Genomic DNA, 18,019 nt, shown 5'->3' with positions numbered 1-18,019 from the left:
TGTGTATCCCCGCAAAAGTGAAACACCTTTGAAAATGATGAGGAGGAATTATACTAAGTGTATCATTATTTAATGCAATGGATTTAACTATAAAATGTCACATTTTAAGACCATTATACAAATAAAAATACAAATGTATGTTTCAGCAGCAGTTCGAAGAGCGACTATTAGAGATAATAAATCATATTCTTTATTCATATTTTGATAAACGTTTTGGTATTCCATCAATGGTATACATATATTTCGTCTATAATGGCTGCACATTACATCAACATAATATCAATTGGGGGAGGCCTGTATCCAACAGTGGTCGTCCCACAGCTGATATGATGATGATGAAGATTATTAATAATATTATGAACTAGCTTTTGCCCGCGCCTTCACCCATTGGAATTCGGTTATCGCGCGGTGTTCCCTCGGAAACTGTGCATTTTTCCGGGATAAAAATCAATTAGCCTATGTCACTCTCTGGCCCATAAAAGTTTCTATTGTTGTTATTATTATTATGAGGACGGACAAACATATACAAACACACTCACTTTCGCATTTATAATATCAGTATGGATTGCATTGTTATAACAACTCTTTTTTATTAATTTTAAAATGCCAATTCTGGGTACACAGTATCCAGTCTAATACGTAAGACTTGTACTACATCTCTTAACTTGCCAGGTAAACAGTAAACAAATTTGAACAGTATGCCAATTCTGGGGCACACAGTATCCCATATCTAGAAAGACGCTCTCGTCTGTAATTCTCGAGAGTAAACCACGTAAATAGGTCAAACCATTTTAATGAACAGTATAAAGGCTCGTAAAACGCATCATAAAAATTATTTTTACTATGGTGACCAAACTTGTGGAGAATTCTGTGCATGATGTACTTGATGCACAAGGTGACATGTAAATATATGACAGCATAAGTGAGCACAGTGACCCGGTCGGAATACTGCTGAATTTTTTTTTATCCGAGGGTCGAACGCATATTATACGTGATCGATTCTTAGACGATATTTATGAATTATATTATAAATATCCACTTTATTCCAATTATCCACACACGTGTACCAAAAAAAACCCAAACTAATAGCGTCAAAGTCCTATGTCAGTTATGTAAGTAGAACCGTGTTGTCAAGGTGACATCATCGTTAAACTACGTTGGGAATCGGTTGAAATATCGCCGCGTCATAGTGACAAACTTGCCGGCTTCACAACAAAACGGTAACAACAACGCTTCCGAAGAACTTTTATACTAATCTGTTAGAAATTTGGTTGACAACAAAAATAATGTTGATAAGGAAATCAAGGATAAAGTTTTAGATCATCATTCTTTATCGCTGATGTTAGTTAAATAACATAACCATTAAAATTTTATTTTTAATACAAGCTTTTTTGCTGACTGCACTTTTTGTTGACTGTACTTGCATTGTCACCCAAACTACATTTGCATACCAAATTTCAAGTCAATGCTATTAACCGTTGAAGAGTTCCGTCCTGCGGAGACGATCCTGGCCGGACTACCAGGATGTCACTACTAGATTATTGTATAATCACGTGATTTACATAAGTATTCAAAATTTCAAGTCAATCTGACTACTGGAAGTTGGTCAAATTTAACTAGCAAGATTTGATTACAGATAGACAGACAGACAGACAGACAGACAGACAACGGGACAGGTGAAACTAATAAAAGTTTGTAATTAAAAAGAACTCGCTCCTGACGTTAGAAATTGTTATTACAGCAATAACAATGTTGGTATTATTTTTTGTTTCTAACTAATGCCTGCACGAAAACAAAAGATGTTGGTTTGGTACGTACATATAGATACATAATAGTTGAACTACTAAAACGTCATCTCGCTGGATGTTGAATATAAAATGTGATATTTGACTGACATGGCCGGATGCCAAAACGAAGAGGAACCATCCGAATGCAGTGAATTCGTGAAACTTCTTTATAACAGTAAATATTTGGATAGAAGTACTGCGCCAGAAAATTTGATGACAGTGATTTTTATACGAATTAACCAACAGGAAGTGATAAATCATCAATGCAGTAGAAAAGTGGACTCTTAATAAGATGTTAATTTCCAAAAAAATCTTTTGGATTACCATGCTGCCTTAGACATAAACAAGGAATGAGTTATACAATATTAAACAGTGGTCCAGTGGAAACAATAGAAGTTTATAGAACTAATAACGGGGGAGCGCTGTAGCATAGCAACTCGTGCCTGACAATCCCATGCTTAGTACATTGTATGTCAGTAACCACCATACATCACTGGAACACGATTGCCTTGACCGCGACTGCGTGCGGTGATGGCTCAAGCCAATCAAACTTTTTGTATCGCCGCATCTGTTCCGCATAATATTTTACATCTCATTGGCTCTCGCTTTTATTACGTTCGATGATAGGAAAACTTAATTTGACTTCACAATGCTGCAGGGAAATCATAAAACTGTTTTTCCCATAAAATATAACTTGACACTTCGGTGCGATAATTATGTTAATAACTATGCTATGCAATAGGGAATAAGACATGATGTTAAAATAGTGTTTATTGATTAGCATGTTCATGAAATGTAAAAATTGTGTGATAAATTACGTTTGACGTCGAAGATTCGCATTCGAGAAAATAGATAGTTAATAAATTATAGATATTTAAAGTAAAAAGATTTAAATATTAAGCACCTGTTTTTGACCTTTTGCTCTTTTATATATTTTTAACGTAAGTACTTACTCAATCGTACGTACTGAATCAAGTATTCCAGATTTCAGAAAAGTGGCCTAAGCCTTAAGTAAAATAAAAAAAACACCGTGAAATATGATCTTGGTCATAAATTTATAAGTTGGCCTTCAGGCAATTCAAATTTTAGACTAGCATTTGTTCTTTTAAATAAACATGTCGATGTTAAACCGGTTAAACAACATTTCATTGAGTTATTTAATATTTTCCGTCCGCTAGACGAATCACATACACAGCTAATTAATGAGAAACAAAACATTATAGATCCTATATTTATATTAGGTATAGATATGGTATTTATATGATACAACTAACTGTCATTTAAATAATGGTATAAAGAGCATAAAAGGAAACCAAATAGAACTAGACCAAACTGCACGGCTTTAGTTACAAGTGAAGACAGCAAAAAGCATTGCGTGACCCATTTCCGAGTTTCATTTCACGACCTAACGACCTGCCGGCCGGGTATAAATTAATACCGACAAAACGACGATCACTGATCTCGTTGAGAGTCTGAATACAATTTATCTCATTACCTCAATGTCATTCGATTCCATAGACGGCGGCGAAAATAAATCGATTAATCTCTTTAGAAATCATTATAGAAGAATTTTAATACCCTCGTTCAGATGCTCGAATCAAGATGACGTATGAGAAACATCGGTCAAGTCGTGAGATGACACGGGCTCCTTAATAGCCATTAAAATATGAAGTACCTGCGTTGGATGCGCACGATTACCAATACGAATTATCATTTTATGAACGTGGTGTTTTATTATGCTATGTGTTTGTTTGACACAAGCACGGAGCGCGACATAAGCTCTCATTGTGTTGGGATCGCGGCGCGAGGCGACCGTAAAGTTAAATAGAGCAAAATGTAATTTCAAAAGAAAATTTGTGGCGTTATCTGGGAAAAGGTACCTTGTTGTCGGTATTGAGTTATTGATATCCCCATAATCTACATACATTTAGCTATCGAACCATGTAAGAAACATGCATGTAGGTTTAATAGATATTTAAAAAAAAAATGTTGAAGCTCAAAAGCCAGAAAAGGTGATTCTGAGAAAATTGAATTCAAACTTATACACCCAATAAAAGTATGTTATTGTTGGAAGTTACATAGATGACATGCTATTTGAGGAGTAGATTGTACGGGCTTTCAGGTTTCAAGAACAATTTTGTAATTGGACAACGGTTTTCCTATAGTTTACCTTGCCAAAGTGCATAAAGTAAAAAAAAAAGGTTTATGGATTTTTTACATTTTTTTTCTATTTATAGTATATTTCCATTGGATTTTATCGAAGGAAAAAATATGATGCGTAATTGGACACTAATTAAGAACTACTCCGTTTTGAATTAACGTTGTTTATTATATAAAAAAAATACATTAACAAAAATAACTTTGTTGTTTACAAATGTAATTAAACAGTCAAAATCAACAAACTTTTATATTTAGTACGCTAAAACATAGCCAAATGAGACCAAATTAACTCAACAAATCTTAAAAAACTAGTTTTTTCAGTCTCAAAATTCAAGGTAAAGTTTAGTAAAAAGTTGGTACAATCACTATATATTTTCTAAAAGGTACCTTATCGTCGGTGGTAAAATATTTAGTGATTATGAAGTGATATCATTTGAAAACGACTAATAACTTACGATTAATTTTAATAGTCTTAATTTAAGAACACTGTGGTATTAAAACTCTTAACAATAACCTATAATTTTGTCTCAACACACTAAATGATTAACGTATTTCAAAAGGTACCTTATTGTCGGACGTAAAATGTTTAGTGACATAGTTATGAATAAGATCTAAAAAAATGCTTTTGATTTGTAGTTGTAACTATTAATCGTTATTATTATTACTATAAATCAACCTCTAAAGACCAGCAGGTGGTAGGACCTTGTGCAAGGTCCGCCCGGATTGCTACCACCATCTTGCTCGCTAATCCTGCCGTGAATAGCAGTGCTTGCATTGTTGTGTTTCGGCGTGGAGAGTAAGACAGCCGGTGAAATTACTGGCATTTGAGGTATCCCATCTTAGGCCTCTAGGTTGGCAACGCATCTGCAATCCCCCTGGTGTTGCAGGTGTCTAAGGGCGGTGGTAATCTCTTACCATCAGGTGACCCACTTGCTCGTTTGCCATCCAGTCGAATAAAAAAAAAGACTAATTGGCTTAAATCGTCAATAAGGGCCTTATCACGATTTCGCCGCAAGCGCGCAACGATGTCGCTGCGGCGAGCGCATGGCGAGTTCGCTGCTTTAGCGCCAAAAACGCCACATTGTAGACTTTCGTATAATAAATAGGGCGTCTTCGGCGCTAACGCAGCGACATCGTTGCGCGCTCGCGGCGATATCGTTTCATGCTCGCGGTGAAATCGTTACGCGCTCGAAGCGAACTCGCTGCGCGCTCACCTCGCTTTCAACTCGCCCGCAAATCGCTAGTGTAATAAGGGCCTAACTGGCTACCGCCTAAGGGTGGCCAGTTATTGATGATTTACCTTACTCTAATTAAACGCATTTTATGATGATTCTTGACATTTTTTACCCGCCGACAAGCACCGCAATGGGCCCGCGTGGGAACTAATGCCCAAGCTCTCTCATTCTGAGAGGAGGCCTGTGCCCAGCAGTGGAACGTATAGGCTAGGATGATGATGATGATGATGACGCGCCGACAAAGTACCGACGTCCGACACGTCTTCCAAACCGATACCGAGCACACAGAAAGCATTCAAGAGCGGCACCGACAATAAGGTACCTTTTTTACTAAACTTTAAGGGATGTTTTAACTCATAAAAAATCGATTTAAAAACTTGTGTCTCTGTCAAATTAAAATTTAGACCCTGCTTATTAATATAGAGTTAAAAAAGAAAAAATGATTTTTTTCGACATTTTACTTCAAGCGCGATTATCTCGGAAACTAGAACCGACGACAAGGTACCTTTTACCAGATAACGCCACATTTTATCTACTAAAGTCAATAGCTATAAAAGAAAATACTTGCTAATCGAGCTTGCTAACTGTTTCTATGAATAAATGAGACACAGAGTTAGATAATGTGTTGTAACAAGTACAAAATTAGTGTAGTCACAATACAACTAGCTCAGCAGACTTGGAAAACCGTACAAAAATTCCTTCTCACGGACGCAACGGTATCGACGCGCGCGCACGTTGCGAAGGTCACCACGACGAGATTTGCATCTCTGTTACTACAGGCTTTTTTGTTAGGCGCGAGGGAGACGGATAGCTATGCAAATGAGCTTTGGTAAAAAACGATCGTTTGAGTTACTGCGGCGCGACGCGATGTGATTAGATGTCCGTTCAGATGCCACGCATTGCATTGACGTGCATTTTATGTTATACCGGCTCCGACTTCAATAGACACCCAGTCTGCTTACAAGTGACGTCAATAAACCCCCGACTAACGTTATGAGCTCGGTAGACTACCAAGAGTAGGCTTCTCTAATCGGTAATAAAACAAAGGCTACAAAATTCGAGGTACCTACCAACCGCGATAACAGGCTCCAAGGACGCCGTCTCTCACAATGGCTTTAGTTTAGATATTTAGGAGTTTAGATATTCTGAAATATATTTGACAAATGACTTTTCCGACGACCAATTAAAACTTTCTTCGACTTTTAAAACAAATAAAGCGAGCGCCTGGTAACCTAATCCATTTTAATTAGGAGTCAAATTGTTGGCCTTGCATGCGTCCGTTAAGATAAATAGATGCACCTTTTTGTGTAAGGTAAGGTTTTACGTGGAATCCGTTGGCGGCGTCTCTCCATTGTTTGTCGTTTCGACATAGCTTTACGGTGCCGGTGGGCGCAGCACGGTTACTACGAAACTCGAAGTTCGTGTCGTGCGATCCCTCTGACACTTATACTATTTAATACGAGAGCGAGAGGGATCGCACGACACGAACTTCGAGTTTCGTAGTAGCCCTGCAGACGCACGGAGCTGTCGGCAGATTAGTTTTAATATCGGACGAATGTCGACGATTCGTGTCTCGGTGGTCGCTATGGACCATTCCATCCATCCATCAACAATATTCGAGAACATTCCAATCAATTAACATGATTCGTGAGCCCATTAAGCAATCTGATTAAATTCTCATTAAAAGGCGATTTTTGACTACTTGGTTACCTTAAATGTAGGTATATTAAGTGGGTCTTGCGCTGGCAGTGTAAGAGAACCATCAGTTCACAATTACAGGACCCTGCGTCGTAAAGTAAAATAGATCGTAAACCCTCGCTGCGTCATCATAACGAATTCCTGGCCGATGATAAATCCAACACTGAACATCTTTGTACTTTACAAAAAGGTAATTGAACTTCTAGACGCATCTTCTTGGCATGTTAGTATCTGTTGGATCCTACAGATAAACAATTATTTTGTAATGCATCCTTTCGAGTCATTTTGTAAGAGTGATTTTAAAACACCGTAGAAAAGGGTCCCTTAGCTTATTAAAAAGAGATAAAACTCATTATTCGGATATTTGATCGCAACAAAGTGAAACAAAAACCGTCTTTTTTAGCCCAAATGTAGAGACAAATAGAGTTACTTTTTTAACCCAATTTTATCATGTTATTACGGGAAAATACTAATGCAACGAAGACAAACAGATGAACAAACGCATTATAAGATGAATGAGAAACGTACAATTATCATTTAAGCCTGTAGGAAGCAACACATAATATGCACTACATACTCGTATGTATTAACACAACGAAACTTCCTATGTTTTCATTCTAATCCGATTCTCATCTATTATTCCATCCATGCAAACGATTTGCTTATAATACTAAACAAAGTAGGTAACAGAATGATAAATAAATTACACTTTTATTATACCCTTTGTCGTGTCCGCGGTTTGCGGAGGCTCTCACAAAACTTTCCGTCTTACTCTGCCCCCTGTCAAAACTCATTGGGTGGTTGTGCGTCTCTTTCCGGCACGGTGATTTATAGCTCTACAAAGTTAACATACTACGGAGCTACTTACTAGTTAGTACTGGAGGTAGAGTCAGTCCTTTATCTTGATTATGATTATAGTGGTATAAAATGATTATTTTATCTCTATTGTAAACACGGCTGGCGTGTGTTTTAATATGAGATTGTAATTAATTTTAATAACAATATTAAAGGCATCGTTAGGAACAATTTTATGGAAACGTTAAAGGCAGGTAAGGATTTTAATCGATACAAACTTAACTAAAAATGCATTTATAATTAGAAATCAAATTTGTGGTTATTACATATAAAAATACGAATGAATTTACGATAGATAGGTACTTTAACTTTACTTTTAAACTTTACTCGATCCATTTCAGTTTATCAAATCTTTTCTGTCAAAAAATATATCGAAAAGTAGATAATGGCGTTTGAAAGACATGTTTATTTTTCTTGGTGTCGGAAAAACTTCAATATCACTACATGAATAGTTATGAACAGTGGGCCAAACCCTTAACCTTTTATTAGGTAGGTTAAAATGTACATGAAACAAACATGTAATATATACATTTGACCCAGTAGGGATGACGGTATCACGTGCCAATGTAACAATACAATATTATATTAGAAGATGCAGTTGGTAGGTACCTAAGCCTAGTTAACTTGTGTTGTATATTTGAATCTTCAGATAGCTTCCTTTTTGGTACTTGTATGTATGTATGTATGTAGTACAGCTTGTACATTTATTTTAACAGATTGTGCCATTAGCCATACAAGTTATCAACATAAAGAGTGCAAGTTATTAGTTAGGATTAGGAGATCAACTTGTTTTTTCTTAGTTCATAAATAAACACATTATAAAATGAATAGGTTATTAAACAATTAGCGTTGAGTTAAGAAACGCAAGAGCCAGGCTCGTTTTTTCAAACCGGTGGTTGATTTATTTTTGACATTGACAGTGCTTGTAATTGTAATATAAACAGCAGCACAAAATTTGTCCCACTCTACATAGAAAATTACCTATTACTGCAAACATTTACTTTTAAGGGCCAGATTTTTTGCCGCTCAGTACATAACATCGTTTTTTTAAAAACTTAATTGAATAAATATATTTTGACCTTGACTTAGCAATGACATAATATTAAAATGTGTAATTTTTCATAACTAACACACATTATAAATATCGTTACAAACAACGACTCCATAGAATCCAGACCCACGAGTTGCTAACAATCGTGTCATGGTGGTTATTAGCTTTAGTATTCCCGGATTATACCAATAACACAACCAGCCTATATTGCAAAACAGTGCAAATAGATAAATAGATTTCTTCAAAACAATGAATAAGTAACTTGACCGTAATAAAATAAGTAATAAAACACCGGTAAGGCCGCGCAGAGCGATTTGCATTGCAAGACAATAGACAGACTTTGTAAAGTTAAAACATGGGTTTTTGTACCTGAGGCTTAACTTTTTGTTTAGCTTTTGCTAAAAATATTAATTTGCACGTGTTGTTTTTTGAGTGGTGGGTTGCACACGGTGCAATCATTGTCTAAAAACAAAGGATGCAAGTGTTCAAAAAAGATTTCTGGGGGCCGATTTTTTAAATCACACCTGTGAAAATGCCGTTAGAAAGAGTAGACAGTGTACTGAAATATAGTTCTACAAAACTACCGCTTCAATAAAAAAATCGCCCAGGTTAATACGATGATTTAGTTACATTTGTAATGCATTTTTTACTATTTTCAACAGCCTGAACACTTTATGTCAAAACTAAAGAGGTTAAACCGATGATATGTCTAGGTATACCTAATTAAACCCCACAAACAATATATTACCAGAGTATTTCTCAAAAAGTTGTCCCGTCATGAAATTGACAAGAAACCCTAAGAACGAGATCATAAAACATAAACTGCATAAAACATCCAAAATTTCTTGACGTCAGGAAAACGTTGCGAAATCTTGTGAGGAAAAAAATTGTAATTTTGTAACTACATCAAAACTTTCTATTGGATCCAACAACTAAGATTATCTGACTTTTTATCACTTTTTGTATATATTTTAAAAATAATATTACTTATTTTTTGTGGTGAAATAGCGTCAGGATTTTTTTTTAAATACGTGGACAACTGATTTATTTAAAAATGGACAACGTTTTGAGAAATAGTCACCAGCGTTTCTTATCAACGTGATCGGCAATACCGAAAAACTACTCTAATTAAACATAATTAATTAAAAAAAATCACTTACCGGCTCGACTCCAGCATCATTTTGTGTGGCCTGCAAAGAGAAAGCAAACCATTAGTCCAGTCCAAGCAACACCATAGAATAAATTCGAATTAAGTACTTCACTATTTACCACAATTAATTTCATTTGCCATAATTTCACTTGCCGTAAAAGGTTTGCCAAAAAAAATATAGGATTTTTTTAAATGTCATCCTATAGAATGCTTAGGTGAGGTTAATTTAAATATCAATTCTGAAGAAATACTGTTTCAGAAATATTTTACTTTATGACAAATGAAAATTATGGAAAACGATACATTATGGCACATGAAATTCGAGCAAACGATAAAGAATCGAATAAATCATAAAGGAACAGCGATTAAACTTAAGTCATATTGAACAAACATTAAGCTATTAACCCCCCTTGAGGATAGTGCGACGACCTAAGGGCGCAAATCCAACCAATTTCTCAGAGAGGTTATAGACGTTCAAGCCTCACCGGCGTATAAAGCTACAACCCTATGGCGGTCGCTGCTACGTTTTATTTTTAAATCTCAAATTGGTACGTATTTTCAGACAACAAATAGGCAAACAGGAGCGACATTTCAATGAATACTGAAATAAATTCGCCGGCATGCTTTTACTGGCTTCGTGTGATGTCAATTGTCTGACACTTACAGAGTATCTATCTCGTATCTCGTACTTATAATCCCTAGTTGTTGTAAAATAACCGTACCAAATTTCAAGCTAATCAAATCACTAGAAATGGGTGAAATTCAAATTGCCAGATGTAAACTTAACCAACATGTAGGTATGCATTGAGTGTCGACCACGAATCGGAAGACGAAGCGTAGGCAGGCCCCCTACTAGATGGACTGATGACATCGTGAGTGTTGAGGGCAACCGTTGAATGCAAGTGGGTAGTTGTTCATTGTGGCGTACCAATGTTGTTCAGTGGATATCTTCCTGCTGATAATAAAACATGTATACAATCATGTCTCCTACATTTATTTATCGATGTAAAGTCTCATCAAAATAAGCCCAAAGTTTAATTATAAACATTTACAAACCGAGAACTATCCATTTCATAAACACATACCCAATTTTATAAATAAAGCATCAGCCAACGAAGCCAAAATCTCGCTCGTTAATTCGTTTACAGTGAATTTAACTGATTAAAACATTGCAAACAAGAGTAACGACCTATACGGAATTACGGATTGTCGAGAACCTCTCAGATTAGCGCTCGGCACAGAAGCGTACTTATTACAATTTGCAGAATTCTCCTTTAACTTCAATTAATTTAAATGAACAAATTCATTGCTGGTCATAATTTAATGAACGATAACTTAAACTCAAGAAAAGCGCAATTAAATGTTTTATCATCGTACCTATCCAGGAAACGATAGCGCTAAAAATGCTTTTAACTTGATACTACCTATTATATCCTTACTAATGCTGCAAATAAATGCGAAAGAAACTCTGTCGGTCAGTCTGTCAATTACTGTTACCCATTTACACTTTAACCGCTGCACCGATTTAGAAGAAATTTTATATTGAGTCGAGATAGTTTGAGAACCTGGGAAGGATAAAGGATAGTTTTTATCCCGGAAAATTGCAGTTTCCGCGAGATAGCGATAAGTGAATTTTTCACAGAACAAACAATTTATAATTCTGGCGCCAAATAAAGGTGAGTGTTTTTTTTTAATCTTTACGCTCTAGCCTAATTAGATTGTTATTTGTTCCGTCTGTCCGTTTGAACTCCTCCCACTAGGTGGACTGACGACATCGTGAGGATTGCGGGCAACTGGTGGTTTTTTTTATTCGCCTTCTTGATGGTAAGAGATCACCACCGCCCATAGACACCTGCAACACCAGGGGGATTGCAGATGCGTTGCCAACCAAGAAGCCTAAGATGGGATACCTCAAGTGCCAGTAATATCACCGGCTGTCTTACTCTCCGCGCCGAAACACAATAGTGCAAGCACTGCTGCTTCACGGCAGGATTAGCGAGCAAGATGGTGGTAGCAATCCGGGCGGACCTTGCACAAGGTCCTACCACCTGCAAAATGCAAGTGTCGAGTTATCGTTGTCGTTCATTGTGACGTTTTAAGGGGGAGACCTTTGTTCAGCAGTGGTCGTCTTCTGGCTGATGATGATGTTTCGTTCCGTAATGATAATAATGATAAATTTATTTGTCAAACATAGGTACAACAAACAGATCTTATTAAAATATTTCCTTAGAACTCTATGTTTTGCCGTTAGGCGTACAAATATTTTGCAGTTATAGGTACATCTAAACAAACATTCTAACGACTTAATAAAAAAAAATTAAACATGCAGCATTAATTAAAACAAAATTCAGTCAAAAATAATTTGTACAATAATTTAATAATTTGTACGTACTTGCACAAACACCCCTGAATGATAAATTCATTACCCTATTACAAGTTAATTAATTGTAAACTATTTTTTTTTATAACCGGAAAAATAACATAGACAAATTAATAATACTAACTTACATCTTTCTTTCACAAATGGTGCTTTGATGTCATTTTCGTATTATGGTTTTAAAAATACTAACACATAATGACTTTTGTCAGGTATATTTGTGTATTGTTTAATACAACCTTAGGTAGGTACTGTACAATTGAATTTTCGGTTTCAAGCAAAGGTAGTATTCCTTTCTTAACTAAGTAGGTATTATTTTTGACTGTTACGAGGCGTAACATGGCTTACATACAAAGCGCACTTGGAGCCCACCGTTACTAGTTGTACCGAAATTAAATATCTTACCAAATATCGACGAACCATTATTCAGTAAAGTTCATTGCCAACAATTCGACGTAATAGCATATTGTATTACATAATAAATGTGCAATAATTTAAATCGGCGACGGTTCAACGTCTCGAAGCCATTGGTTTGAACTAAAAATAAAACGTTGTGCTTTGTAATTGGCTGTTTTATATTAAGTTGAAGGATAAATGTACAATTGCATACTATTCGTTTCTGAGCAAGTTCCAAACAAAATATATACTTAGGCGTGAATGCGTGCATATAAAATAACTCACAAATATGTAGCCAAGTATAAAGGTATCAAACTAATCTAAAATCGTGGGTGTATAATAAATAATACTTTTGAGATGATCAACAAAGGTGCTATATTTTTTTAAAAACTTTACGTAACTACTAATCAAAAGGGAGTTGTGTACGATGTAGGTATATTGTTTCATTTATTTTGGCCGTCCGTTGTCAACGTAAAATTTGTTTGTAAGCATAGCATTACATAACAACAGAGCCTTGAACTTATATTCTAAGTTAAACAAGAAGGTTAGTTCATAATCTGAGAGAGACAGACAAACCACTTTAAACCAACTGACTTTTGATAACCCTACACTTATCTCTTAGTTGCGACAAAATACATTCTCGGACTACGTATTTTACGTTGACAACTAACAATTACATACAATACAATGATTATGGAAAATATTGAGATAAAGATAAAAAATAGAACAAAGCAGTCCCGAAAGCGCTAGAAATTGTATCTACGATTTTAATTGATAAAGTAAGAAAAAAATACAACACATTGCCAAAGAACTAGCAAATTTATTGTACCGGGCTCTTTTTGTCTCGCAACCGTCAGGCGAATTTAAATTTTAATTCAGTATCGCAGCAATAAATTTGTAATATTGCTATTTTTATGTGTATGAGAAATAAAATAAGATATTTAAGAATCGATTGTTGGCTTATTTCGAGTGATATTTCGATAGTATGTTTCAGTGTGTTAACTAATGGAACTTATAAGTACGGAGCTTGTATTTGCGGAAGTCCATATCAATTAAATCAATAAATAAAATAAATCAATATCATGGGACACTTGACACCAATTGACAGAGTCCCAAACTGAGCAAAGCTTGTACTATGGATAAACATACTTATATACAGATAAATAAATACTTAAGTACATATTAAACATCCAAGACCCTAGAACAAACATTCGTATTATTCATACAAATGTCTGCCCCGCAATCTGCAATGAACGGAAACAATTACTTTGCTTACACGCTTTGTCAACAAACCTGCCGGTGCCTTAACAATAAATACACAAAAATTCAAGGTAGTTTTGTGTGACGATTAAAGTTTATTAATTTTTTGTGGGTAGTTTCTTTGAGAAAAATAAAGTGGATACTTGGGGAGTTACAGTGGCAAATAAAACGTTTGTTTTGGCTTGTTAGACTAACACCTGGTAGCATGGTGAACGGTTGTGTTGCTCTGAAGATGAGCTCTGGTTGAGTTCGAAACGTGTCAGTGTAGTGCGGTGGTGGTGGTTAAGATGGATTTGTGTGTGTTCTTACAGAGTCGAGGTGCAGGAACTGCATGACCTCAGATATCCTGCATAAACGTAGCTATCATAAGGTCGCGGGTGAGAAAAGTAATTGTTTCAGTTCAAGCAAAGAGTAGACAGAACGGCTGGCAAGATTTGTCACTCCGTAGGTCTGAGTCATAGAAAGGGATGTCCGCGGAGACAATAGTATTTTATGCAACTTATAAATAACAAATAGGGGTCCTTAAAACACGAGTGTGGGTTTATGAAACGAGGCGTAGCCGAGTTTCATAATAGGGTCACATGAGTGTTTTAAGGCCTAATTACGTACAGTTGCATACAATATTTTATCTTTATCCATATATTAAACCCTCTATCATGTGTTCAAGAACCTTTGAGAAAGACCTGCATTAACGAGAACTAGGTAGGTATGTCTGCCCCACGAGCTGCGCCCGCTGCGCGCGCGACGTGCTGCTGCTCGTGCGCGCCCCCCGCCCCGTGCTGTAATGATGTAGGAAGCCGTGTTCATAATATAATCCAATGTCGTAATGCTGGTCATTACCTCTGGTTTTTGAACGCTTAATTGAGGATTTACTATATGGGTGTAGATAAAACTGTTTAACAGTTTAGTGGCGTAGTGGTCAAACTAGCGATGTGCTGGTTAGTCTCAAGCCAGCACAAGAAACAAACATTTCTTTGAAAATTGTGAATTCTCCAATTTACGATTCACTCTCTGGCGAACGGAATTTATGTCATGAGATCTTGCTTAGCTGTCTCCGTGCTTCCGGGAGATTGGATTGTATAAAAGGACAAGTTTTGTACCTGCCTTGTGAAACGAATTGTTAAAAGTGTATTCGGTCCGTGTACTCAAAAGCGAGCATGGGTACGCATTACGTTTTGAGAGTTAAAACGCATTTACTGGAATCTTACCTACAAACAAATGATAAATATAAGAAGGGAAAAAAGCCTTAAAAAGGCTCGACTAAAAAAGGCAAATCACACAAACCCAACTATCACCACCACTACACTACGCTGACGGTAAACTGTTGTGTTTGCTCTAAGGATGAACTCTGGTTGAGTTCGAAACGCGTCAGCATAATAGGTGTTAGTTGGGTTTGTGTGATTTGTGTGTGTTCACAGTGTGGAGGTGGAGAAGCTGCATGAACACACATTTGTTGCATAGACGTAGCTATCGAAAGGTCGCTGGTGAGCAAAATAATTGTTGATAGTTCAATATATATGATAGATCACTAATTCCTGCAAGTATGATCCCAACTACTTTCGTAATCTTTCGTGTAAGAAACAAACTGCTTGCTATCCTTATAGGTACCTACATCCACATTATTATTATATTAAGGTGATAAAGGTTTCCCTAAAACGGATCAGCATTTACCGCTTACCATAGTTGACTGAACAGTTGATCAAGGTCGTCGAGGTCGTCGCTCTCGGGATAGAACCATCGTTTACTCCTCCAGCCCATTGTCACTTCTTATCACTCCTTATCGTGCCATATTCACACTTATCAGCTAACGATTTGTGGCTCGATATGCAACACCACTGTTATCATACATTGTTTCGGAATATTATTAAATGTCAAGACATTTCTAGAACTACACAAAATCATGGTGCTTTAAGTAAAATTATATTCGACGGAACCAAACGGCGTACTCCAAATTTAATTAATTTCGGAATACTTAAAAATTCAGGGTTAAATTTACAGAAACTCAATAAATAAAGGAAGGCTTTTAACATTAATGCCAATTACCAAAGTCCGCTAACGATAAGGTATATTTTTAACACAAATTGAGTACATGAGAAATAAACTTCAGTTTATTATTTTCTCCTGAGCATAGTATCTCTCAACGTAGTCACCGAATCAACGTCAAGGATTTATCCTATTTATAGGGTTCAATGACTTGGTACACGAAAAAAAAATTAAGAGTAATCTATTACTTATAAAAAGAGTTCGAACAACATGCTACCAGGAAATACTGGACGATGAGAACCGAGTTATAATCTAGTAATTTGATATTGGGAAAAACATGAAGACTCAGAAACAAAGGTTCACCACATCCTGCGATAGTACTGCGGTAACCATGCTGTGATTAGAAAAAAAAAACAAAATACATCCGCCTATAAAATGTGTACCACACGTGTATGGAATTGCAGAGCAACATAGTTATAAATAGGTAAACTCCATATGACTGACTATTCCGCACATATGAGATCTGCCACGCTCCTGTTAGCGGCACAATCTTCAGTCCATTCAATACTTCACTGATAAGATAAACATCCGGTGACCCAAAATCACAACGTTTTCACTGCCACTAATTGGGTCAACACTGTAAGACCTAACAAGGCATTAGAGATTATACTAGTAAATCACTTGCACCCATAGAAATAGTTACGTCGCAAGACAACCGCCGGCTTTAACTGGCATCATATCCACGAAGCAGGTAAATCTGCAATTCGTCGTGCCATAAAAAAAAGACCAAAGCATTCTGAACCTTAATGGTTAAACGTAGATGTACGTTTTTTATATCACAAATTGAAATGTTGCCACGATGCAATTTTGTGTTCTAACACCGTGGGAGAGGGTGTCCGTTCGGTTGGAATTCATTGTGATTATTGGTGTTCTACACCGAAGATTGGAAAGAAAAAAGTTTTTGAATGGACCAGCTATAAAAGCAAAGAGGCGCCGTCGTATTTTTTTTAACAGGATTCGCTCTACAAGTGGAATGTTGGCTGTCCTTAACGGCTATAATTTGAATGGGAAATATCAAAAAGACGCAATAACCCGAAGTTCATATTTCGATATAGTTCGTGAGAAAGCCGTACATTAATAGTCGACCAAGTAAGAGCTTCACCGTATTTTATTATGATAGTTCCTATGTCAGAAATAAACAATAAGGCTAATTGTCACATTGACTTGTAGGTGAAAGTAGCCTTTGATGTTTAGCTATACAACTGACATTAAACCTAACTAGGAAAGTAAAAGAAATACTTAATAAAAATATCGTTTCTATTTCATTTCACAAAAGTCACACGTGCTCAGTTAATTATTTCGATAGCTATTAGAAATGTCATTGATATACTAAATGATATTCAAGTGGGTCGGAAACTGTAATTGTGGAGGAAAAACTCGGGCTTCTTACAATTCCCCGCTGGACACAATCAAATGCTTTTCAAAGGACAAATCCTGAGAAAAACGGACGGATGACAGTTCTTGTGAGTATAATTGTATTGGTGGTAGCGTGGGAGCGACACAGAGAAATAGGTTTATCAGAGTAAGAAATAGTAAATTTAAGATTAACGACTAGTTTTTTTAAGAGGACTGTAACAGGTCGTATGATCGACCGAAAATTACAACGGAAAGTGTAATTAAATCAATAAAAGTCAGTAAAAGACTAACCGTTTTGAAAAAAAACACCGGCCAAGAGCGTGTCAGACACGCCCGAAATAGGGTTCCGTAGCCATTATGAAAAAATTACGTAATATTTTTCTAATGGTTTCGTATTTTATACGGAATCTTCCAAGTTTAGGTATATTTTATACCTTAGGCTGCTATTTACTCTTAAACTACTAATAATCCTCAAGCAAACTTAGCCGTTATAGTTTTCCTTGAAAGTTTGATATACTTACTAGCATCCTGAATTTGTTCTGAGGGGACGCTCGATTTTAATGAAAACTTGCACTTTAAAGTTGTATATTTCGCAAACAAATCACTGAATCGAAAAATTAAGTCTTAGCAAACCCCTAATGGTTTTAAAAG

The 18,019-nt window shown here is 36.2% G+C and overlaps 1 protein-coding gene across 2 annotated transcripts in view; it reads right to left on the bottom strand.

Moving 5' to 3' along the window:
* The window catches only part of lilli (AF4/FMR2 family member lilliputian), a 213,632-nt gene that overhangs the window by 124,106 nt on the left and 71,507 nt on the right, over positions 1–18,019 (bottom strand). The window contains exons 1-2 of one of the 2 annotated variants that reach the window (XM_074098526.1): positions 15,648–15,799; positions 9,947–9,976 (exon numbers count right to left, since the gene is read on the bottom strand). In XM_074098526.1, coding sequence (XP_073954627.1) covers positions 9,947–9,976; positions 15,648–15,727 — 110 coding nt within the window. In that variant the 5' untranslated portion in view covers positions 15,728–15,799. Of the gene's footprint in view, positions 1–9,946; positions 9,977–15,647; positions 15,800–18,019 lie in introns of those variants that run through there. The other variant, XM_074098528.1, reaches the window with a different exon arrangement.

The sequence above is a fragment of the Choristoneura fumiferana genome, chromosome 15 (assembly GCF_025370935.1).
Source record: "Choristoneura fumiferana chromosome 15, NRCan_CFum_1, whole genome shotgun sequence".
In the NCBI taxonomy this organism is placed as follows: Eukaryota; Metazoa; Arthropoda; class Insecta; order Lepidoptera; family Tortricidae; genus Choristoneura; species Choristoneura fumiferana.
The sequence above is the reverse complement of the archived record's forward strand: the minus strand, read 5'-3'. Positions and strand labels throughout refer to the sequence as shown.